Here is a 26,572-nt window from a genome sequence, read left to right on the forward strand (position 1 = left end):
GCCTGATATCTACTACGCTCTTGCCTGCCGATTCTGTACTGTACCTGCCCGCCTGTTACTGACCCGAGCCTGTCTGACCTCTCTACTCACTGGTGAGGTGCTCTTTAATAGTACCCACCAGCTCCTCTGGTGAGGTTTAGCCAAACTATTCAGTTACCGTGTACCAATAGTGTCCACCAGCTCCTCTGGTGATATCTAGTTAAACTATTCAGTTACTGTTGCACCAAGCACTATACACCTTGTTATTCTGCTAGCTATACTTGCATTATTGGTGATACTGCAGATCACCACATAATCAGGTATTGCGTCTGTATTATCGGTGATTCTGCAGATCACAAATAATCAGACGTCTGTGTTGCTACACCAATCGTTACAATCGCGAGATGTCATAACCTCCTGGCTACAGAGTGAGATTAGCAATACGCTCTGTGAACGCTGGGAACATGCCGCGGCATCTGAAGCTGAGGGGGCGTGGCTTAAAGTCACGGTTTACCCTAGCTTCTGATTTAGGACGAATCTGGGGAAAAAATTTGAAAAATGCCCATATTTTGTATTATATTTCTTAACGAAAGAATGTATAAAGTTAATCGTTATGTGGGGACAGTCACCAGAAAATAATCGTTATGTGGGGGCAGTTACCAGAAAATAATCGTTATGTGGGGACAGTCACCAGAAAATAATCGTTATGTGAGGAGCAGTCACCATAAAATAATCGCTATGTGGGGACTGTCACCAGAAAATAATCGTTATGTGGGGGCAGTCACCAGAAAATAATCGTTATGTGGGGGCAGTCACCAGAAAATAATCGTTATGTGGGGGCAGTCACCAGAAAATAATCGTTATGTGGGGAGCAGTCACCAGAAAATAATCGTTATGTGGGGACAGTCACCAGAAAATAATCGTTATGTGGGGACAGTCACCAGAAAATAATCGTTATGTGGGGGCAGTCACCAGAAAATAAACCTGTACAAATAAAAAAAAATTCACTCACCTGGCCAGCCTCTGACGTGAGCTCCCCGACGTGCAACCAGCCTCCCTCGTGCAGCTCCTCTAGCTACGATCCTGCAGCGGAGCAGCCAGTTTCTCCCTCGCTGACAGGCAGAGTGCAGGGCTACGGGAAGATGGCGCCCGAAGCCCTGTACTGGAGACACAAATAGTCTCTAGTGCAGGGCTTCGGCAGCCATCTTGCCGTAGCCCTGCTCTGCCTCCGGGAGAAACTGGCTGCTCCGCTGCAGGATGCTGCTCTGCCTGCGGGGATTTCAACACCTGGGGGGTCCAGGCCCCCGGGCCCCTCCCCTGCCTCTTTAGGAGGCGGGCCCGGTCACCACGGCGACCCCTGCGACCGCGGGCCCTACGCCCATGGATGTCACATATACACAGAGCCAGGTGTACTGGGGCTGCAGTATGGATGTACCCCTTAACCAGCCACAATCCCCCATAATCCCTCCCCCAGTCATTGCAATGGGTGTCACATATACACAGAGCCAGGTGTGCTGGGGGCTGCAGTATGGATATACCCCCAAACCAGCCACAATCCCCCATAATCCCTCCCCAGTCACTGCAATGGATGGCCCTATTGGGAAATGTGAGAATGGAAAATGATGATGAAATAATTCTGCTGATCTCTGCTGCAATCAGGGCTGTTATACTCACTGTAATTCCTCTATCCGGCTTGTTGTCAGAGCCATCATCAGGACACTGAATTCATCACCCCCTAGCATGTTATCAGACAGGCGCAGCTTCCTCAGAGTCTGGTTATTCCTTATCCCGGATGCCAGGTGGGGGCAGCAACTGGAGGGCAGACTATTATTCCACAAACTGTAGGAGAAGAGAAGAATATTACCTGACATCTATAAAAACTGCATACAATTTGTATGATTTATGCTTACATGAATTAAACATTTTCTCATTATATTTACAAGAATTTATATTTTTATCAATCCTTAAAATTAAAATGCTGTTACACATATGTCCACAGCTAGAGGGCAGCATAATGTTATTGCTTATAAGGAATACTCTTTTTCTTTGTGTTACACAAAACAATCCTATTTTAATTTAATCCACTTTATAAGATATGCGGCATGAATATTCCATTATTACCACTTGCAGGCAGCAGTTGGAACCTCATGGATATTAGTGAACAATGTACAGATCTGCTACAGAAAGTTCAGGTCACCTCACACAGCAGACTGACTCACACAGGAGGGCACCCATCCCCCACATTGTCAGAATAGGGTAAATGGGATGATCTCTGTCCCCTCTGTATCAGTATTACAGGGGGTGCCTCTGGGCATGCAGAGGGTGCATTTTACTTATTGGAAAGCCCAGAATGCCTCCCTATCACCTGTGCAGAATGTGAGATCTGTTTATTATAATCCAGACTGCAGACACAGAGGAGATGTTACCAGAGAATTACAGGAGACTCCATCATGTGCTAAATAAAGGTGTCCCTACATTGATATCAGGAATTGCAATTTGTCTTTCAGTTTGGGTGTCAGTGCTTACAGTTTGCTGTGAAATTGAGCTGAAAACAGCATTTCTGTTACAGGAAACACTTTATATCACTCAGGGAACTTACATGGATTTTCATTTGCTTTTTTTCACACACCCTGCTAAGTAAATAGTTATGCTACCTAATAAAACGCAAGTGTCTCTGCGTCCCATGCCCCTGTGTGTGTATTTTTTTGCAGTGCGCGTGTGCAGGGAGGGATGCAGACACACTGAGGAGTGCTGGGGGAGTGACGCGGTGGGGCCAGGAGGGGCAGGCATGTGTGCGCGGCGGGGGGCGGGCCCAGCGGATGAGCGGTGAGAGACCTAGCCTGTTTTTAAATGGGCTAAGGTCACTAGTACATGTAGAAACTCAGTGTGGTATTTGAGGGTTACCTTTGTTCACATAGCTGCTGACAGTCTGATTGGTGCAGGACCTAATGTTACGGTTTCTTCAGATAGTTATACATAGCGATGCACGCTGTGTATGCTATGCACATGTGTATGTGTTAGGGCTGGTCATACTGCAAGCACTTTGCTAATGTTATCCTATAAAGGTAGCCATACATCTAGTGATGATGGGCAGATTTGGCCAAGAGACAAATCTCTCTAACTGAATTTGATTAGAGAGAGATCTGTCTGCTGCCCATACACCACAGGCCAATACCCGATCAATTCCATGCTGAATTTGATCAGGACTTGGCCTTGTGACGCCGCATCTGGACCCCTAGTGGACCCTGTCCCCTTAATGTTCAATGTCCCCCCGGGTGCCCAGTGCAAGCTATACATTACCTGTCTGTGGCTGCTGCTTGTACTCCGCTGACTCTGAGCTCCCTCCGTTCTCCATACACGGGCCACGTGGTTGCCTAGGAATGTGGGCAAGGCTGTGATGTCTGACATCACACATGTGCCCTTACTAGGCAACCATGTGGGGCGTGTGTATGGAGCAAGGAGTACGCCTGGAGCCAGCGGAGGACAAGCAGCAGCAACACATGTAATGTATAGCTTATGCTGGGCACCCAGGGGGACATTAAACATGAGGGGAGACAACGCCGGGGATTCGTTGCTCGTCCCGATATCGCACACTGTTGCCGCCACCCACCCGATCAAGCAAGTCAGCCCTACATCTTGCAGCATGTGCAATTGACTAATGCAACCAAATGTGGCCCTAAATTGGTCGCATTGTCGGTCGGGCAAGCACTTGATGGCACCAATTTTTATCCGATTTGATTATTATAATTGAATTGGATGATTGATTGACCGCCAAGTTGCCCGATGTATGGCTACCTTATGGCTGATCCCACTGGAGCCATGTGACTTTTACACCATCACACCCGCTGCCGGCAGCATTACCCAGTGACTGCGCTTCTGCTACAGGTACTGAAATACTGACAAATCACAACATTAAAGAAGGTAAGAAATCTCTATAAAATCACTTTGTGATTATAATGGTTGTTTGGAGATTTGTTCTGTGAGACAAGCTAGTGTGTCCATTATTTATATACAGTGCTGCACATAATTATTCATACCCCTGGCACATTTGGACTTAAAAGTTACTTTTATTCAACCAGCAAGTCATTTTCTGACAGGTAATGACATGGGTGTCTCCCAAAAGATAATAAGACGATGTACAAGATCCATTATTGTGGGGGGAAAAAAACAAAAACATTTATTAGCCTTTATTTACATTAGAGCAAAAAAGTGTCCAGTCCAAAATTATTCATACCCTTCACAAGCTGTCACAGCCTGTGGGAAAATGTTTTGTTTTTTTCACAATAATGCCTCTTGTTCATCGTCTTATTATCTTTTGGGAGACACCCATGTTATTTCTCATCAAAAAATTACTTGCTGGTTGAATAAAAGTAACTTTAAGTCAAAATTTGCCAGGGGTATGAATAATTATGGGCAGCACTGTATATAGGGATGAGGCTGGGCTCACACTGGACATTACAATGACCCGCTGACAAGCGACAACTGATTTGGGAGGGGCTGGGGGTGGAGTTTTGATATTCTTGTCACGTCTGATTTCCATAGAAAGCACTAATGAGAACAGACGTTAGCCATTTTTGTTGTGGGCATATATAGTGTATGGGGGGACCAGAAATGTTGTGGAAGACAATGGATATGGAAAATATGGATACGTCTGAATGGATCTTATAGACAACACAGAATCTGCAGACATGGCCATTTATTCACTTGTCTACAGCCTTGAAATACCTTTATTTGTGTCATATACACAGAGCCAGGTGTACTGGGGGCTGCAGTATGGATGTACCCCCAAACCAGCCACAATCCCCCCATAATCCCTCCCCAGTCATTGCAATGGGTGTCACATATACACAGAGCCAGGTGTACTGGGGGCTGCAGTATGGATGTACCCCCAAACCATACACCATCCCCCATAATCCCTCCCCCAGTCACTGCAATGGGTGTCACATATACACAGAGCCAGGTGTACTACGGCGGCAGTATGGATGTACCCCCAAACCAACCACAATCCTCCATAATCCCTCCCCAGTCAATGCAATGGGTGTCACATATACACAGAGCCAGGTGTACTGGGGGCTGCAGTATGGATGTACCCCCAAACCAGCCACAATCCCCCATAATCTCTCCCCCAGTCACTGCAATGGATGTCACATATACACAGAGCCAGATGTACTGGGGGCTGCAGTATGGATGTACCCCCAAAGCAGCCACAATCCCCCATAATCCCTCCCCAGTCACTGCAATGGGTGTCACATATACACAGAGCCAGGTGTACTGGGGGCTGCAGTATGGATGTACCCCCAAACCAGCCACAATCCCCCATAATCCCTCCCCAGTCACTGCAATGGGTGTCACATATACACAGAGCCAGGTGTACTGGAGGCTGCAGTATAGATGTACCCCCAAACCAGCCACAATTCCCCATAATCCCTCCCCCAGTCACTGCAATGGATGTCACATATACACAGAGCCAGGTGTACTGGGGGCTGCAGTATGGATGTACCCCAAAACCAGCCACAATCCCCCATAATGCCTCCCCCAGTCACTGCAATGGATGTCACATATACACAGAGCCAGGTGTACTGGGGGCTGCAGTATGGATGTACCCCCAAACCAGCCACAACCCCCCATAATCCCTCCCCCAGTCACTGCAATGGGTGTCACATATACACAGAGCCAGGTGTATCGGGGGCTGCAGTATAGATGTACCCCCAAACCAGCCACAACCCCCCCATAATCCCTCCCCCAGTCACTGCAATGGGTGTCACATATACACAGAGCCAGGTGTACTGGGGCTACAGTATGGATGTACCCCCAAACCAGCCACAATCCCCCATAATCCCTCCCCAGTCACTGCAATGGGTGTCACATATACACAGAGCCAGGTGTACTGGGGGCTGCAGTATAGATGTACCCCCAAACCAGCCACAATCCCCCATAATCCCTCCCCCAGTCACTGCAATGGATGTCACATATACACAGAGCCAGGTGTACTGGGGGCTGCAGTATAGATGTACCCCCAAACCAGCCACAATCCCCCATAACCCCTCCCCAGTCACTGCAATGGGTGTCACATATACACAGAGCCAGGTGTACCGGGGGCTGCAGTATGGATGTACCCCCAAACCAGCCACAATCGCCCCATAATCCCTCCCCAGTCACTGCAATGGGTGTCACATATACACAGAGCCAGGTGTACTGGGGCTGCAGTATGGATGTTCACCCAAACCAGCCACAATCCCCCCATAATCCCTCCCCAGTCACTGCAGAGTCTGGTTATTATTTATCCCGGATGCCAGGTGGGGGCAGCAACTGGAGGGCAGTTTATTACTCCCCAAACTGCAGGAGAAGAGAAGAATATTACCAGCAATCTATAAAAAATGCATACAATTTGTATGATTTATGCGTAAATAGACTAAAAAAGTTTAATTCATTTTACATTAATTAATAATTTTATTTAATCCCTGAGGAGGGGTTTGTCCACTGTGCCCTATGCCGGACGCTTGAGAGGGGAGCTCCCGGTCCTCAGCACTAAAATGCAGCCCCCACTGCTGCTGATTCACCACAAAGCTTTCATTTGAGGCATGTTAATTAAATAAGGTTCTATTATCAAGAAAGCAAGAGCAAGACGTTTTGAATTAAAATAACAAGAGTAAGAATGGATGCAGTTTGTCTAGGCTGAAAAAGAAGTATGACATTAAATATCATCAACCTCATACCAATTTTGAGAAATTAGTATCCTTGTTCAATATTTTATCTACAGATTTGAACCAATGTACACAGTTTGTTTCTGTTAGTCGGTCTTTTTGTGATGCAAAGCCCCCCTCCAGGGCAGTAACCCGAAGATCACTTAAAGAGACACTGAAGCGAAAAGAAAATTATGATATCTAGAATTGGTTGTGCGCAACCCCCAACCAGAGGGAGAGCCGTTGCATCCTCCTTGCACTGTAGGGGGCAGAGGTGGCTGACGCCCAGAGGCCTCAAAGTCGGTTACCTGGCGTCCGATAATGGGGCCAACCTGGTGGCTGCACTGCACCTCAAGCACATCCCCTGCTTGGCCTACATTCTTAATTTGGTGGTGCAGTGTTTCCTGCGCATTTACCCGGGGATGGAACAGCTGCTGGAAGATGTGCAAAAGCTGGTCCGCCATTTCCGCCACTGCCTCTGCAAATCTGGCCCACCTGCAGCAGCTAGAGGGCCTGCCATCACACCACCTGATCATAGATGTCCCAACTCGCTGGAACTCGACGCTGAAGATGTTGCAGCACAGAAAGGCCCTCACCAAGTACATCTGAAAGGGAAACTTTTCCGGCTCCACCAACCTGCAGCTGATCTCTAGAGCAGTGGACACATATGCAGCAAGTGTGCCTGGTCTTGGTTCCCTTCCTGCAGGGAACCAACATGGTGAGTCGGGAACGGGCATCCGTCTGCAAATGGGTGCCCCTGGTTTGCATGCTGGACAGGGTGCTGTGTGATCTAATGGAAGAGGGGGAGGCAGCCCAAAGCCAGCTGGATCAGGAGTAGTTGGCAGCACAGTCCAGCTCACAGGAGGACTATCAGGCAGTGGAGGAGTTGAAGGTCCCTAACCTGGATGCTGAGTGGGAGCAGCAGGGCGCCGCTGCCGTTGTGCGGGGGTGGCAGCTTCAGGAGGACACGGTGCAGGAAGACAAGGACAGGCATGTCCTTTCGGGGGACGATGAAGATGCAACTGCCAATGCCCTCCTCTTCCCCATGGCTACGCACATGTTGCACTGCATTCGCAGGGACCCCCGGGTGATCCTTATGCGTGAAAGGGAGGACATCTGGATCACCTTGATCCTGGACCCGCATCTGAAGGTATTTGATCACTGAAGGATCCAAAATACTTACCATTGTCTTTCCTTATCTTCACCACTAGATGGTGCCTTGTCTTGTTTTACTTTGTTTTTTTCTTTCTTGGTAAGAGGTTTGCAAAGTTTCGCTATCTATGGAGCTCTTGAAATGATCTAGTTTATTGCAGATATTTATGACATTATTGCTCAATCATAACTCACATTATATTTTTCAGTGCTATCTACTGAACATCTTTTCTATGGGTAAGCCTGCTCCCCACTTCCATTAGTCTATATATCTTTAAATTTAATATTATTGGTTAAAACTGAAATCTACTTCAGATGTTGTGGCTTAAGAGGTGATCTACATATATGGTGGCTTTGTCCAGTGGTGGACAGATTTTGGAACCATATCTTTAAGAAAATTAAAAAATCCTAAACATATACTGTATAATATATATATATATATATATATATATATATATATATATATATATATACGTATACATAGAGAGAGAGAGAGAGAGAGAGATCCATCTTTCTATTGATGTGTCACATGATCGTAGTGATCACCACGACAGTCTGAGGGGAAGAAGAGGATACCCTCACCTTCCTGACGTTCCCCCGGTGATCGTCACTTTCCCCCGCTCTGGCCGGGATCCCCACTAGCTCTTCTTTAAGCGTTGGTTCCCGGCTTGATGACGTCATCAAGTCTTGATCGGAACGTGACGGCAGTGCGAGCGGGGATGCCGGCCAGAGCGAAGGGGATAGAGTTGCTCATCACTGGAGCCTGGGAGGTGAGTAGAGGCTGCTGGCACTATGGGGACACCTGGAATTACAGGGGACACCATGCCACCCTATCTATAGTGGGGATCCGGCTGCCTGCCCCAACGCACCCCCCCCCCCCCATGTAACATCACCTGGTCCCGAGAGGGTTAAAGAAAACCTGAACTGAAAATAAAAAGTTAAAATAAAAATACACAGGTCATAATTACCTCCTGTGTGGTCTACTCATCAATCTCTTTCTCCTCTCCTGTGTACCATTTGTCCACTGTGATCAATGGAATTCTCCGTCCTCCATTTTGAAAATGGCCATTACCCCATAACAGCTTCCTGGTCAGCACACTGTTAAACTGTAACATCGCCCGCTTGAGCCATAGGGAAACATGGACATTAACTGGCACATCAGTTATCCTATCAGCTATAACTGACAGCAACTGATGTATAACTGACAGCAACTGATATATTTCAGTTCTGACAAAATGTTGTCAGAACTGGAAGGGATCATTGTCAGAAGAAAATGGTGCACTTTTGAGTGGAACTAATGGCAAGGTAACTATGTAATGTTCATTTGCAGCTACATCATGTGTTTATTTTAAATAATTTTACTCAGTACAGGTTCCCTTTAAGGAGCCCTGGATACTGTACCAGCAATATGTCCAGCCTGGCTTTGCAGCCCTAAGGTATAGTTTACCTTGTAGTCCACCAAATGTGCAAGTGCTTGTGCTGTACCTCAAATAGGAGGACAGAGTTGCTTCTTTGAAGCAGAGAATGTACCAGGACATGCTGGGCTATTTCTAGGTCAATTTCTGATATAGTAAACCACTTTTCCTGGTGCCTTAGAGTTTACCATCGCCTTCATATACTGTAGCCACAAGGTCACGCATGAGAGTGTGAATCAGGAAGTAGCGGAAGATGGGAATTGGAGCCCTACTTCTTCTTCATAAATTCACTATGGAAATAATATGTTAGGTTTCCAACCACTGTGACCTACTTATGTTTTGACTTTGTATTGTTGCTTCCCCCTCCCTCTCCTTTTTTTCTTTTCCTTTTTCTTTCTTCCTTATCTCCACCCCCTATAAGCGCTTATTTTTCTTCTATACGGGCTACCGTTGATATATATTCACTTATTTGATATTATTTTATGCTACCAAACACCTATGGTCGCTTTCCACCTTGCTAAATCCCCCAAATTTACCCCAAGCTCCCCCCCCCCCCATTAGATGTTTCTTGTAATCTAAGAAACATGGACCTTCTATACCAACTTCGTCCAAAAGACGGATATACCCTATTTCAGAATTAAAATCCATTCAGACTCTTTATTATAGCTGACCATAGATGTGTGGGTCCTACGTAGCTGTTCTCCTAGGATCATCGTCCTCCTCATCTTGTAGCCTGTTGTTAGAGTCTGGGACTGCAGACTGAAGATACTGGTTTTCCTCTTCAGTCTACTACACTATTTCAACATGGCCGGCCTTTGACCCGATCGACTGGAGCGGTCGCTCAGCGCGCCGGCTTCCAGGGGGCGCACGTGATGTGCATTCAACTGGCCCTGGCTGCATTTCTACCTGCTGTTTGCTGTTGCGGGCTCCGGGTCTGTCTGTGGCTATTGCAAGTGGTAGCTCCGCCCCCTGGTGCTGCTGGGGTGATGGGGCAAAGACTCCAGGAACCTGCTGCTGCCTCTTGCTGAATCTATGTGAGCCGTGCGTGCCAGTAGCCCCGCCCCTCGCTCACAGGTGATGTCTGCACTGCGCACTAATGAGAGAGAGACCTGCTTGTCACTCCTGAATCCTGGCCATCTTCTGTCCCCAGCTACAAGCAGAAAAGTAAGATTCCCCAACTTCCTCCCGGTTGGGAACGTGAGGGGGGTGCATATATGCTAAAGGGGATCTGCTTGTATACTTTACACTATTTATCTGCCTAGCTATATACACTAAAAGGGGCATCTGTTTATATATACTAAAGGGGGGGATCTGCCTATATACACTAAAGGGGGTGGGTCTGCCACATACACCAAAAGGGATCTGCCTATTTACACTAAGGGGGGGTATGCCTTTATACACATAGGGGGATCTTGCACATGGGCGTGTGTGCGTGCGTGTGAAGAGGATGAAGGGGGGCACCAAAATCTGGTTACGCTCAGGGCGCTGTGAAACCTAAGGCTGGCCCTGTATGTGTGTATGTGCCGCGATCACTCAAAAACCCCTTGACCGATTTGAACAAAACTTGGTATAGATCCTTTACAACCTGGGATGATATGTTCTGGGGTCTTGTACCCCCCCCCCCCCCCCCCTGCACACCTGAGCTACAAACAGCAAATCAGATTTCAGCCATTCATGTCAATGGAAAAAAATGTAAAAGGCTGCCATTCTCACACTAATAAAGTCCCCAAACTTGGCACAGTTGGTCAATTGGTGACTGTTGTTACAAATCCAGGAAAAGTGGGCGGAGCATAAAACATATCCGACTTGTACATAGCTATATTGACCCACCTTCTAGGACAGCCTTTGGTGTAGTACCACTAAAAGGTTTTTACAGGTGTGGGAAATGTAAGGGATGTAAAGCATGCAAAAATATGCCAAGAAAAATTTCCTCCTTTTCAGGTGGGGACCCCTATTCCCCTACATTTCAGATCAAGCGTCTTTTTACATGCGATAGCACCTTTGTAGTTTATTTACTGGAATGCCCTTGCGGGTTAAAATATGTTGGTAGAACTACCAGACCTTTTAAAGAAAGACTAGGGGAACATATATATCTGATTGGTAAAGGTTTTGGGGGACATTCCATCTCCAAACACTTTGCAGCACAACATGATAGAAATCCTGCACTTTTGAAATACTGCATCATTGACGGTATTCAGATGAATTGGAGAGGTCAAAACCCAGAGAGGGAGGTCTCCAGACTTGAAATGGAATGGATTTTTAAACTTCGCACATCATGGCCTGCAGGGTTGAATATTGAATTAGACGTTAATTGTTTTATTAATGATTCTTAGCAACTTTTTATTTTTATTCTTTATTTATGTATCTATTGTTATTATCTGTAATGGTGCTCATGTACTGGTCGAATCATCGCTACGTACAGATTTTTATGTTAAATTTATTATATACATAATTTTAATCTCCCGGGTCACCCTGGCTATATAATATGTGGGTCTCTTTACACCATTTTCATTATCACATGTACTTATTACTTCATCCTACTTGCCCTGTTGTCACTAGATTGCTCCCTAGAGCTATCCAGATAGAAACACTTGTTTTTCCTTTGCAATGTTAAAGTCGCATTTTATTTGCACTTTTCACCCTTTGTGACGTGCGTAGCTCTAGTCACATCTATACATCATACACACTTTTGTTTATGAGGTTTAGAATGTCGATATTTTTTTATATAAATGAAAATTAGTTAGCACTTAGCGCTTTTACTCCCGCAATAAAAAAAACCTTTTTTTTTCCTTCCCCCTTAAAATTGGGGGCTCTTTTTGTGCCCCATGTGACTCTCCTCTTGTCTTCAAGAGTCCCTTGCTTGAGGGGTGTGGTTTGTTGGGCTGGAGGAGCCGGGAGTTGAACCTGGGTCTCCTGTGTTGTAGTCTGAGCCCTTGACCATTGCACTATTTTACCACTGCAAAGTGGAAATGAATCTCTTTTTGTGTGTTCTATATGCCTCTTTTGCTGATATACAGGGGTGCCTGTATGTCCCAATAGACACTTCCTTATTGTGTGTAGAGAGGAAGTGTATGTTCCAATATTCCCTCCCTTTTTTTTTCTTTTTTTTCTTTTTTCCCCTTGCTCTGCTTCCTGTGCAGGCTAGAGTAATCAAGCTGCCTATTGATCTTCAAAAGTCTAGGTGTTTTTGTTTGTAATCTTGTTTTTACTACTGATATCAATATATTTTTTTACACCACTCTTTGCTATTAATATGCTATTTGCATATTGTTCTGTTTTTCACTTTATTTACACATTTGGGTGACTCTTTCCTACTTTGATTAGTGATGCCCTTCTGAGGGAGTTTTCTTTCACCCCACCCTCTTTTCCCAGACTAAAAGCTATAAATTTGGTGCCTGTCGCCTGTTCGCCTTTTCTCCCCTGATGATGCAAGACTGCGAAACCGGTCGGGAAGGTAACAGGCGGCACCATTGTCTATTGATCTAAGATTGACCATTACATGCGCGTTAATCTTCCGGGGTTGCCAGTTTATGGGCCCCGTATGTGAATTATTGTTTTTATATCTACTACCTTTTAAAGAAATTTTATCTAAATAAACGGGTTACGCTTAGATATTGCCATTTTTGTTTTCCTATATAAATTCCTGAAACTTTACCTCCATACGGATGTCCACTGGATCTTCACGACGTCTGATGTTCCCTGGACATTATCTGTGACCTGAGCCATTTTACAACCTTATAATGTGGGTTGTTGGGAGCTGGTAAGCCTTTTCTAGTTTTGATGTTTGGTAGATACCTACCTCTGAGCATTTGATATATTGTGGTGAAGAATTTATCATTTCCTATATACAATGACTTTCTAAACCTGCGCTGACCTTTGATGTATGCCTGACTTCTGAACTTTTGGACATTGTTCTTCTCAGCGGCGGTTCCATTGTTCCTTGGCGCCGATATATTTGCTATTATATGGAGCATAAAACATTAACCACTTGAAGACTGCAGTGCTAAACCCCCCTAAAGACCAGGCAATTTTTTACAATTCAGACCACTGCAGTTATAATTGTTTATTGCTCGGTCAACTTACCACACAAATAAATTTTACGTCCTTTTCTTCTCACTAACACAGCTTTCTTTTGGTGCTATTTGATTGCTGCTGCGATTTTTCGTTTTTATTATATTCATCAAAAAATACAGGAACTTTGTCAAAAAAATGATTTTTTTAACTCTCTGTGCTGACATTTTTAAAATAAAGTAAAATTTCTATATACATTTCTGTCCAAATTTATTGTGCTACATGTCTTTTCTCCCACCCAGCATGGGTATGTGTGAAAAGACACCCCAAAACACATAGTACTACTTCTCCTGAGTACGGCGATACCACATGTGTGACACTTTTTTGCAGCCTAGCTGTGCAAAGGGGCCCACAGTCTAATGAGTACCTTTAGGATTTCACAGGTCAATTTTACTCATTTGTTTTCCAGACTACTCCTCACAGTTTAGGGCCCCTAAAATGCCAGGGAAGTATAGGAACAAGTGACCCCATTTTGGAAAGAAGACACTCCAAGGTATTCCATGAGGGGTATGATAAGTTCATAGAAGATTTTATTTTTTGACACAAGTTAGTTGAAATATATATTTTGATGGTTTAATTGATTATGGATCCAATCAATTAATCTATATGTGGTATTGTTAAATCTGATTGAAATATATTCTCTCATTTGAAAATGTTTGGATTGAAACGTTTTTAGTGAGGGTTTTGTCATTGCTACATTTCAACAGAATGTTTTGTTCAGTATCTAGGTTAGGGGAACAAGGCCTTAGTGGAAATTTTAACATAAGACTTTATCCGTGATGTCTGTAAACGACCCCCTCGCTTGGAATGTATAAGTTAGCCATCCCCCATCGTGGAATAAGAAGCTATGGTCAAACAGCTGTATCTCATTATGTCTCTGGTCCAAAGCAGTACAATGAGGCTGTTAGAATACTGGCTTTAACCAGAATACACCATGAGCTCTTTCTGAGATAAATGAAGAGTTAACTAAGTAGCTAGGTTTGGTAGTCAGCGAATAGAGATTATAGCATTATTTGATCAGGCCAATCACAGATAGCATTGGGATACACTGTGGGACCATCCCATTTTAGTTATACAGGGTACTTAGGCGGGAAAGTGTCATTCTTGGATTCTTCCTTCAGCCTTTCACACCACACACATACAGACACACAAGCCAGACAATAGACCTTTTCTTAATATACCTACAGATTACTCAGCAATTCAATCAATTTGTTTTTATATTTTGCAACTATTTTTGATGTAACTAAGAATTGTACCTTATTGATTTAATTCTTGAATATTCATGGAAGATCAATAATGCTAAATTAAACAACCACATTTTTTAAATGATTTACTCTGGTCTCCAAAAGACTTTGTTCTTAAACAACAAATCCCCCATTTAACATTTGGCGAGTGTCAGCCAGTCGTAAATGATTTACGAAGATTAACTCAGCCAGGATCGCAAAATCGTTTCAAAATCGGGGGAACGAGGAGAAGAGAAAGCTGGGTATTTGTGAAAATCTTTTTGGGTTGAACCTGAAGTTGAAAGGGACGAGGAGACCAGAGGCTGAATGAAGGACCTCCATAAGATGTGGGTGAAACCAGAAGTCTGTCTGCATAAGGTGATTGTTTTATTTTCTGTTGAATTGGCTAAAAGTTTTAAGTTAAGTCAGATTGCGTTATCCAATTAAAGAAGTCAAGATTAATATTTGTTAGTTAATAAGGGAAATAGTTATTTAATGTTTTGCTAAAATGAACAACATGCAAAATAGACAGTATGCAGGCCTACACAATGGTGATGTTTATTTAAAGATGGAGACATTCTTGTTCACAAAGCTGCAGGCTAAACGTGGAAAAAAATGTGTTAAATGGAAGTTATAATTGGTTACCAAAATGACATGATTTCTTTGCAGCAGTATGTCTCATGTTACAGCTATTCTAATTGGAGTGTAAAATCATTGCATAAGTTAACATAAATGTATTTGTATTGCAAGCTATATATGTTATGAAAACAGTTCATTCAAGTTTCAGAGTTGTCCTATTTTTCTATTTGAGTTTTGATAAAAAGTATAAAATATAGTCATTAATATTATAATTGATATTAAAAATTTTTAATTAATTAAAATGAGCTTATTATAATTTTGCATAAGAGTATTAATCATCATAGTTTGATGATAGACATATCTGTTTCTGTATTAGAGGATTGATGAGGATATTGTGATAAGGGTCAGCATTCATGAGTAAGATGTGATTGCTTGTGTCCACAGATGACAGACAAATATTGTAAGATTCGATTTACGCAAAAGTTGATAAAATACGTTTTTTTTAAGTTATAGGTTCAGTCAGGAGGATATTCTTAGTGGGTTTATTGTAAAATAAAGGGATTTGGTTTATATTTGATTAAATAAAGCTGAATTGTTGCAAATAATGATTGCACCAATGACATAAGAATTTGATCTGTAATGTGTAAAATAAATTAGGTAGCTCATGACTATAGTTATTACATTTAGATGATTTTGACATTTTATAAGGTAAAAATATATTTTAAAAGACAATATGTGTGTTCAGTGTAATATGAGCAGATTATGATATGCTGAGTGCTCAGTTCCATGAGTGATTTGTCATATATAAGTATATCCTTATACTTATATATACTGCATTTTCGTATGGGTCTATTTTTCTTTACCGGAAGAAAAGTGGAAATTTATGAAAATATAATTGATGAATGGTGACAGATGTTTTCATATCTTTTTCCGCTCAGAGGTGTGAAATCAGTTGTACCAGTTCAAATTATTGGTATACAAGGGACTTGGTGCTGGTGTATCAAATATCTGAAATAAAATTGTATACTTTGATCCTTGCTGTAAATTATTAGTACAGTAATGTATGCACTGATATTTTAGACTGTACACAATATATTCAAATTTAAGGAAAATTTAAAAATTAAACGTTTAAAGGTCAACAGGTTAAAGCAGAACTCTGATAAAAGTTATTGTTTGTTTATTCTATATGTGCTTATGTGATAACATTTTTTATTTCCCCTTTATGATTTGGTGTAGACATGTATTCTATCTCCTTAATTATTAAATTTTGTTTCCTGAGAAGTATATGAAGAAAATCAGAGTTGGTGGTGATTTCCCCTCCTTTCTGTAAATTGATGAAAATTGAGGTACAATATTGATTGGGATATTGAATTTAAAAGTAATTTGCGTATCAGTTGTTTATAGAGAAGTGAATTTCATGTTTCTTTGAGTTTATTTTGGATATTAGTAATTGGTTACATCAGTTGCTGTGTACTTTAGTAGGCCAGTTGTATAGACTCAGTGAGCTAGTAAGGTTTAATCACAAGAAAGAGATCTATGTCAAGAAAGTAGAGTAAAAAGGATATATCTTGTTATGTTAATTTGTTAGTAACAAGTATATAAGATGAGGTCATTTTAAAGAAAGATTAGTGAAAGTTTTCAAGGTAAAACTTTTGGTGACGTAGAAGTTGTTTTGGAAATGTTTTCGTCTGTTTGTATAAGAAACAGCGATGTTCATGTTAAGCAGAAGGGTTAATTAAGAACAGCAGGAGTCATGTAATCTGAGCCATTTGCAGTCACCCGAACTGCATGAGTCAAGATATGTCAGAAAAGTCTTTATAGATAATGTATTAATCATTTTTGAGATATTATTGTGTAAGAAATGTAAAGGTTTAGTTTACTTGCAATTTGCACACACACACAGCAGGTAGACTAATAATGACACATGAGATTAGCATGTTTTGTAAACGCACATACACATATTAACATGCTATTACACATTTACATGTGAGAATATAACTTTGTTGTCCTCACAATAAGGTGTGAAGGATTTTTTTTTTAAGATGACGTTGTAGGTTTTTTTTTATTGAGCGTTTATTAGGTTTATCTATGGTTATGAAACTTATGTTTATTAGATAAACGAGATTTATTAAAGTTCATGGTAAAAGTTGTGTCCTCATCAAAGGATTGTAGACAATGTCATATAAGTTTTTGTTTGTTCAAAAGTGGAACAAAAGTTTAAAGTTGTTTTCTTGAGACAAGATTAATGATACCATATATTTTTTGATTATAGATGTATTTCTAAATGATCCATTGACGAAAAAGGTCACATGCAGAGATAGCAAGATTACAAGGCTTTCACATGCTAATGAGCCTATTGAGATGAGATTCCATGCTTCCATTAACACTAGAATTACCGAGTTTTCTATTTTCTGTTGCAAAGCCAGAGGTGTTATTCACCCCTGCTGAGATCTTCACAGGTCTTCAGGTTGATTATCTTCAATCTATTGTTGTGCAAACCACCCATTATCTGTAAGGCCTGGCACATTTCCATTCCATTTCCACTCCACACTACAGTTGGGCCGAACGGTTCGCCTGCGAACGGTTCCATGCGAACTTCAGTGGTTCGCGTTCGCGTCCCGCAGGCGAACTTTTGCGGAAGTTCGGTTCGCCCCATAATGCACCATGAGGGTCAACTTTGACCCTCTACATCACAGTCAGCAGGCCCAGTGTAGCCAATTAGGCTACACTAGCCCCTGGAGCCACTCCCCCCTAATAAAAGGCAGGCAGCGGCGGCCATTACGCTCACTCGTGTGCCTGCGTTAGTGAGAGTAGGGCGAGCTGCTGCAGACTGTCTCTCATAGGGAAAGATTAGTTAGGCTTAGCTTGTTCCTGGCTGCATACCTGTTCTGTTCAGTGGGCCCACTGGACACCTGCATACCTGTTCAGTGAACCTGCCACTGCATACCTGTTCTGTGAACCCATTACTGCATACCTGTACTGTGAACCCACCACTGCATACCTGTTCAGTGAACCCACCACTGCATACCTGTTCAGTGAACCCACCACTACATACCTGTTCAGTGAACCTGCCACTGCATACCTGTACTGTTCAGTGAACCCGCCACTGCATACCTGTTCTGTTCAGTGAACCCGCCACTGTATACCTGTTCTGTTCAGTGAACCCGCCACTGTATACCTGTTCTGTTCAGTGAACCCGCCACTGTATACCTGTTCAGTGAACCTGCCACTGCATACCTGTTCTGTGAACCCACCACTGCATACCTGTTCTGTTCAGTGAACCCGCCACTGTATTCCTGTTCAGTGAACCCGCCACTGCATACCTGTTGTGTTCAGTGAACCCGCCACTGTATACCTGTTCAGTGAACCTGCCACTGCATACCTGTTCTGTGAACCCGCCACTGTATACCTGTTCTGTTCAGTGAACCCGCCACTGTATACCTGTTCTGTTCAGTGAACCCGCCACTGTATACCTGTTCTGTTCAGTGAACCCGCCACTGTATACCTGTTCAGTGAACCCGCCACTGTATGCGACCATATGGGCTGTAAAGCCACCAAAACCTGCACTCTCGCCATGGTGCGCACCAGTCCAGCACGGCCGTCACTACACAAACAGCTGTTTGCGGTGCGTTACACGGTGAGTTTGGTGTGTCAGTGTGAAGCAGTACCTTAATTACACTACCTGATTGATGTATACACATGCAAGATGTTTTAAAGCACTTTAGGCCTGTCATTTAGCATTCAATGTGATTTCTGCCCTTAAAACGCTGCTTTGCGTCAAATCCAGATTTTTCCCCGGGACTTTTGGCATGTATCCCACTCCGCCATGCCCCCCTCCAGGTGTTAGACCCCTTGAAACATCTTTTCCATCACTTTTGTGGCCAGCATAATTATTTTTTTTTTCAAAGTTCGCATCCCCATTGAAGTCTATTGCGGTTCGCGAACTTTTACGCGAACTGAACCTTACGCGAAAGTTCGCGAACCCGGTTCGCGAACCTAAAATCGGAGGTTCGGCCCCACTCTACTCCACACAGAATAGCTCAAAGTAGCTGTGTGAGACTTGGAAACTTTCAGAAATGGAAGTCAATGGGGACCCGAACGTTCCTGCTTTGCAAAGCCTCCTTACATGTAACATGTAACATAGACCAAATTTTCAGGGGATGTGGACAGGGGGGGTGGGTATAAGAGGAAACTATTTTTTTCCGAAAGGACCTTATAGTTTTTGAGAAAAACGATTTTTAAGTTTCAAAGGAAAAATGTCTTTTAAATGCGGAAAATGTCAGTTTTTTTTGGCACAGGTAACAACAATCTTGTATTATTTTCAAAGCAAAGCAATGCATTTTGTCGCCATGCAGTGATAAATATAATAGAAATGAGATATTCCGGAAAGTGGCTGGCAATGCTAACCCATCACAGATGTTCATGGTCCTTGGTTGGGGAGTGTTGCGTAGTCATTTCCAATCCACGATTGATTCATTTTAATTTGTGTCAGACGGTCTGCATTTGCTGTGGAGAGGCGGATACGCCGATCTGTAACGATGCCTCCGGCAGCACTGAAACAGCGTTCGGACATAACGCTGGCTGCAGGACAAGCTAGCACCTCTATTGCGTACATTGCCAGTTCGTGCCAGGTGTGTAGCTTAGAGACCCAATAATTGAAGGGTGCAGATGGATTGTTCAACACGGCTACGCCATCTGACATGTAGTCCTTGACCATCTTCTGCAGGCGATCGGTGTTGGAGGTGGAACTGCGCGATTGCTGTTCTGTGGGCTGCTGCATGGGTGTCAGAAAATTTTGCCACTCCAAGGACACTGCCGATACCATTCCCTTGTGGGCACTAGCTGCAGCTTGCGTTCTTTGTTCCCCTCCTCGTCCTGGGTTTGCGGAAGTCAGTCTGTCGGCGTGGAACTGGCTAGAGGAGGAGGAGGATGTCAATCTCCTCTCTAATGTCTCCACAAGGGCCTGCTGGTATTCTTCCACAATGTTATATACTGGTGACGGAAGTACTACTGATCCCAGCAGTACACGCTGACTGGCACTCTGGCAGTACAGTGGCAATACACAATGTTATATACTGGTGACGGAAGTACTACTGATCCCAGCAGTACACGCTGTCTGGCAGTACAGTGGCAATACACAATGTTATATACTGGTGACGGAAGTACTACTGATCCCAGCAGTACACGCTGACTGGCAGTACAGTGGCAGTACACAATGCTATATACTATGTTATATACTGGTGATGGACAGAAGTACTACTGATCCCAGCAGTACACGCTGTCTGGCAGTACAGTGGCAGTACAGTGGCAATACACAATGTTATATACTGGTGACGGAAGTACTACTGATCCCAGCAGTACACGCTGTCTGGCAGAACAGTGGCAGTACAGTGGCAATACACAATGTTGACGGTGACGGAAGTACTACTGATCCCAGCAGTACACGCTGACTGGCAGTACAGTGGCAATACACAATGCTATATACTATGCTATATACTGGTGACGGACGACTGGCAGACAGTACAGTGGCAGTACACAATGCTAAATACTGGTGGCGGAAGTACTACTGATCCCAGCAGTACACGCACGCTGACTGGCACTACAGTGGCAAATATAGTATGACTAGGAGGCTGGGGGGCCCTGGCTAGCCTAGCTGGTGAGAGAGAGTCTAACCTGCCTGCCTACCCAAAGCTAAACCCAAACTCACGCGCTCTCAGGTCGAACATACGTTCGACCACATGGCCGAACGCATGGCCGAACACCCCGAGGCGTCCGGCGAAGCCCGAATCGAACCCGAACGATGAAAAATCCGGGCGAACCCGAACAGTGGCGAACACTGTTCGCCCAACACTAACTATAACCACATGAAGGTATGTGAATGTGTGTATAATTTTACACCAGTGCTCAGTGGCGTCGCTAGCGCTATTTTGGGGGGCCCGTGCCCCCAACATTTTCTGGGGTGCCCCCAATCTATTTCCAGGGGTGCCCCGGCCCCGCTGTGACTTCCGCATATTTGCGCCCGGCGCCCGCTCTGACTGGTCAGGTCCCTGCTGTCACTCACTACCTAACTGGGGTCCCTGCTGTCACTCACTACCTAACTGGGGGTCCCTGCTGTCACTCACTACCTAACTGGGGCTCCCTTCTGTCACTCGCTACCTAACTGGGGGTCCCTGCTGTCACTCGCTACCTAACTGGGGGTCCCTGCTAATGTCCCACCATTGCTAAGTTCATGTAAATGGAATTTTTGCGTTTTGCGCAATTGTGAATTTTCATGTGAAACGATAACATTTTCACGCGCAAACGTGAATTTTCATGCAAAACCAATATCTATAAACGTTATCGATACACACCAAGCCACTCACTCCGCTCCTCCAATGAACTTCGCCTGACCATCCCCCGCATCACCCAGTCCCATGCACGCCTCCAGGACTTCTCAAGAGCCGCTCCAACACTATGGAACTCCCTACCTCCACCCATTAAGGCAGGCCCCTCCTTCAACACCTTCAAGAAGGCCCTCAAAACTCACCTTTTCACTCTGGCCTACTACCCCTCACAATTGCTCTAAACCCACAGCTGAACTCTGGTCCCCTACCTCTCGTGTCCCTACCTCTCCCTCTAGATTGTAAGCCTTTGGGCAGGGTCCTCCTCCTTTTGTGTCCTACCTGATCATGCACTTCCATTACTGTGAACCCATGCTATGCATTTGAGTGAACCTAACTTGCCTAATCTCCATGCTCCATCCAGTGACTGACTAAGCATTACCTTGTACTCATACTGTGCTGTGTGATCTCCATGCTCCCCTCCAGTGACTGACTAAGCATTACCTTGTACTCATACTGTGCTGTGTGATCTCCATGCTCCTTCCAGTGACTAAGCATTACCTTGTACTCATACTGTGCTGTGTGATCTCCATGCTCCCCTCCAGTGACTAAGCATTACCTTGTACTCATACTGTGCTGTGTGATCTCTATGCTCCATCCAGTGACTAAGCATTACCTTGTACTCATACTGTGCTGTGTGATCTGGTCTTTCTTGTATTCCTGTATTGTCTTATTGCTGTATGTCACCCCTAAATATTGTCTGTAACCTAAATTAGTGTCCAGCGCTGCGTAATATGTTGGCGCTTTATAAATACAATAAATAATAATAATACCTCTCGCTGTGCAGTGTCTTTTGCAAGCGGAGGAAGTTCACACCGGACTTTATTCACCGTGCCCAATAGCATTGTTTTGCACTGCAGCAGTCTGTGCGACAGTGACAGTGAAGTAAAGAAATTGTCCGTCGTGGGTTTATATAAATATCATATGTATTATGGCAATGACAAACCTTAGCAGACTCCCATCCAGTGACTGACTATGCATTACCTTGTACTCATATGCCTGGTGCACACCAGAGGAGTTTTTCTGAGCGTTTTGAGTTTTTAAATCTGCTGCTAATGTTATCCTATGTGTCTGTGCACTGTGTCTGAGCAGCTACCAGACAGCAGCGAGCAGTTACCAGGCAGCAGCGAGCAGTTACCAGGCAGCAGTGAGCAGTTACCAGACAGCAGCGAGCAGTTACCAGGCAGCAGCGAGCAGTAACCAGGCAGCAGCGAGCAGTAACCAGGCAGCAGTGAGCAGTAACCAGGCAGCAGCGAGCAGTTACCAGGCAGCAGCGAGCAGTTACCAGGCAGCAGAAAGCAGTTACCAGGCAGCAGCGAGCAGTTACCAGGCAGCAGCGAGCAGATACCAGGCAGCAGCGAGCAGATACCAGGCAGCAGCGAGCAGATACCAGGCAGCAGCAGTTACCAGGCAGCAGCGAGCAGTAACCAGGCAGCAGCGAGCAGTTACCAGGCAGCAGCGAGCAGATACCAGGCAGCAGCGAGCGGATACCAGGCAGCAGTAAACAGATACCAGGCAGCAGTAAACAGATACCAGGCAGCAGTGAGCAGATACCAGGCAGCAGTGAGCAGATACCAGGCAGCAGCGAGCAGTTACCAGGCAGCAGTGATCAGTTATTAGGCAGCAACAAGCATTTACCAGGCAGCAGTGAGCAGTTACCAGGCAGCAACAAGCATTTACCAGGCAGCAGTGATCAGTTATTAGGCAGCAACAAGCAGTTACCAGGCAGCAGTGAGCAGTTACCAGGCAGCAGTGATCAGTTATTAGGCAGCAACAAGCATTTACCAGGCAGCAGTGAGTGTCTGTGCACACTGGAGCAATGAGGTTTTGTAAAAAAAAAACCATAGCATTACATTGGGAAGAGCTTGTAGAGGTTTCAAAGGACAGAATTCTCTGGTTGTGGGGGATGGGAGGTGGGCAAATAGAGTAACTTAGACCCAAGGTGATTTAGTTCAAGTAAACAAATGGAAATGTGCTTGTTTTCAGAACAAAAGAAAGAGAACAATGGAGTTGATAGCATGTTAAAAAACTCAGCAGGGGTGCTACTAGGTGTGAGCTCCAGGGAATTTACGCAAATCTGCGCAGAAATGGTAAATCTAGTGTTAATAAAGGAATGAACAGAAGTGCTTGAAGAAATTGAAGAGTTTTTTTTCCTTTCATGAACTGAAATCTAATCACTTTACACACATATAATTTATTTGACACACATGAAAAAGACATTTTCATTTTTGTTTTGGTGTCTTAATGTTCAATTTTTATGTTTTGTATGTTACAGAACAGGGTTAGGTTATATGTGATGAAATAATGAAAAGTTTAGGGAAAATAAAATGTTAAAGTAAATCAGATGATGTTAAGGTATTATTATATACATTGCATCAGTATCATGTCCTTAAATGATACATTTTTATGATTTAATATTTTTAATTTTAATGGAAAAAATATTTGGTTAGGATATGTTTGAAAGTTCAAACTGTATATATTATAGATATTTCCAAACAATAATACAAACTTTTTAAGGAGATATAACATAATTGAAGAATAAAGGTATACATTAATTCATATTGATTTGGGATAGATAAGTGATATGAATTCCAGCAAGATGAATGAATAACATCTTAATGATATTAGTAGTTGGAAAGCAATACATTTTATTGTTATTTAACATTAATGGGTGATCCAATGGATTATGATTGTTTTATCAAAAAGGGGTTTTATGAGAATTTTAAAATAGAAGAAAAAGTAATGAAATTCAAAGTTTAGATTTGTCATTATGCTTGCATGTATAGTTTAAGGATATTAGTTTAATTTTAAGAAGAATCTACCATTTTTGCCAAATGTAAAGTTTTCTGTACAACAAGAAGTGAAAGGGTTAACACACACCCCCAATTACACATGAGAAACAAAGAAAGTTTGCTGTTAAGTCCAGCAAGGCAGTGGTTAAAAGTTTATTTCCTTCGAGTTCATTTACAAGGGATGTTTGGACATAAAGAAGCATATAAATGCAATTAATTTAACCACTTCCTGACCGCCCAACGCACAGAGGCGGCCGGGAAGTGGACCCCGCAAGGACCGCCGCATGCACAGAGGCGGCGGTCCTTGTAGGGGCATGGGCGGAGCGATCGCGTCATCCGTGACGCGATCCTCCGCCGGGGATCGATAGCCGGCCATTTAGTCTCTGCTCGCCGGCCACTTAGCAGCGCCGGCGAGCGGAGGAATATACACATTTAGCCAATGAAATGCGTATAAGGCACTTTGTTAGGTAAACAAAGTGCCTTATACATGCTTCCTCCTCGCCTCGTGGTCTCATTGTTCCAGAGACCACCAGCGAGGAGGAAGCATTTTGTAAGTATACACTACACTGCTTTTTTTTGCCCACAGCCCCCCTGATCTCCCACCCCAGCCTTCATACCCCCCCTGATCACCCCAGCAGACCCCGGCCCAGCACCCTTGCACCCCTATAAAACCCCCACCCCCCCACCTATCACTAACTAGCGACGCTATCCCCTGCATTAGCCCTACCACCCCCACCTATCACTAACTAGCGATGCTATCCCCTGCATTAGGTCCCTAACTGCCTCCTAATCACCCCTGATCCCCCCCCTACCTTTAGATCACCCCCAGACCCCATCCCAGACTACCCCCCTGTATACTGTATACATCTGTATACAGCTACCTTACCCCCTGATCTCCCTCTGATCACCTGTCTATCACCTGTCCATCACCCCTCAGCACCCCCACCCATCAGAGCAGACCCTAACTGCCCCGCGGGGGTAACCGATCACCTGCCCAGACCCTCGATTGCCCTCAGACCCCCCTCCTGATTACATCCCCTGCTCTTTGTTTACATCTGTCCTCCCCAGCAATCACTAACTGATCTTCGATCAGTAACCCCCTGTGCCTGCCTCTCATCAGATCAGGACTCAGTCTGCCCCGTGCGGGCTCCTGATCAACCCCCCACCCCCTCAAATCGCCCTCAGACCCCCCCCCCCCCCCCCTAATCACCGTCCGAGTGCATTGTATTTGACTGTGCTGTGATTGTGCTGCGATTGTATTAGATTGTGCTGCGATTGTATTTGATTGTCCCGTGATCTGCTTCGATTGTCCCGTGAGTGTTTGATTGCCTCTGAGACCCCACTTCCCAACAAACCCCACCCCACCACCACCCCCACCCCCCATCACCTTCCGAGTGCATCAGATTTGATTGTGCGGTGATTGGATTCGATTGTGCTGTAATTGTATTTGATTGTCCCGTGATCTGCTTTGATTGTCCCGTGATTGTTTGATTGCCTTTGAGACCCCACTTCCCGCCACACCCAACCCCACCCTCCCCCCCACCACCTCCAACCACCACCTTCCGAGTGCATCAGATTTGCTTGTGCTGTGATTGGATTCAATTGTGCTGTAATTGTATTTGATTGTCCCGTGATCGGCTTTAATTGTCCCGTGACTGTTTGATTGCCTCTGAGACCCCACTCGCCACCACCCCCAATACCTCTCAAATACTCCCTTTTGCTAGGTAGGTGCTCTTTTTTTCTGGGTAGTCTCGGAGGAAAACACCATAAATTTAGCAGTCCACAATGGCAAGAAGGGGGATTTCCGATGAGGAGGTATACAGGTACATGGACCAGTCGGATGAGAGCTTTTGGGAAGACTCATCCGACGAATCATCCGGGTCCGAATTTGAACCTGTGGAAAGCAGTGGTTCTCTGACCGAAAGTGATGACGAGGCTTTGGTCCCGGCTAGAGCCAGGCGTACCAGACCCCATGTCGTTAGACCGCAGGTGGCGCAGGATCCGCCTCAAGGGCAGCAGGGTGGTGCTAGCGCTGATGAGAGTTTTCTTGGTGAGGCAGGCACCAGCAGCGCAGCATCTCCTGGACTTGGTACCAGTACTTCCGTAGACCCTGGTGAAGTGGTAAACGCCAGCATGGAAGTTGAAACTGGTATGGTGGCAAGTGCAGTAGTACCCCCGTCGCAGCAACCAAGAAGAAGACAGGCCCGTAGTACCCATAGACTCCCAGAGGTGCTGGCACATCCAGATTGGCAATCCCCTGATTCCGCCGCACCCGTAGTGCCCCTTTTCACCGCCCAG

At 44.6% G+C, this 26,572-nt stretch overlaps 1 protein-coding gene across 2 annotated transcripts in view; it reads right to left on the reverse strand.

Moving 5' to 3' along the window:
* The window catches only part of LOC137532290 (NACHT, LRR and PYD domains-containing protein 12-like), a 362,324-nt gene that overhangs the window by 208,433 nt on the left and 127,319 nt on the right, over positions 1-26,572 (reverse strand). For both annotated transcript variants that reach the window (XM_068252670.1, XM_068252660.1), the window contains exon 7: positions 1,654-1,818. In XM_068252670.1, the coding sequence (XP_068108771.1) occupies positions 1,654-1,818 (165 nt within the window). The remainder of the gene's footprint in view (positions 1-1,653; positions 1,819-26,572) is intronic.

Source organism: Hyperolius riggenbachi, chromosome 1 (genome assembly GCF_040937935.1).
Source record: "Hyperolius riggenbachi isolate aHypRig1 chromosome 1, aHypRig1.pri, whole genome shotgun sequence".
Taxonomy (NCBI): domain Eukaryota; kingdom Metazoa; phylum Chordata; class Amphibia; order Anura; family Hyperoliidae; genus Hyperolius; species Hyperolius riggenbachi.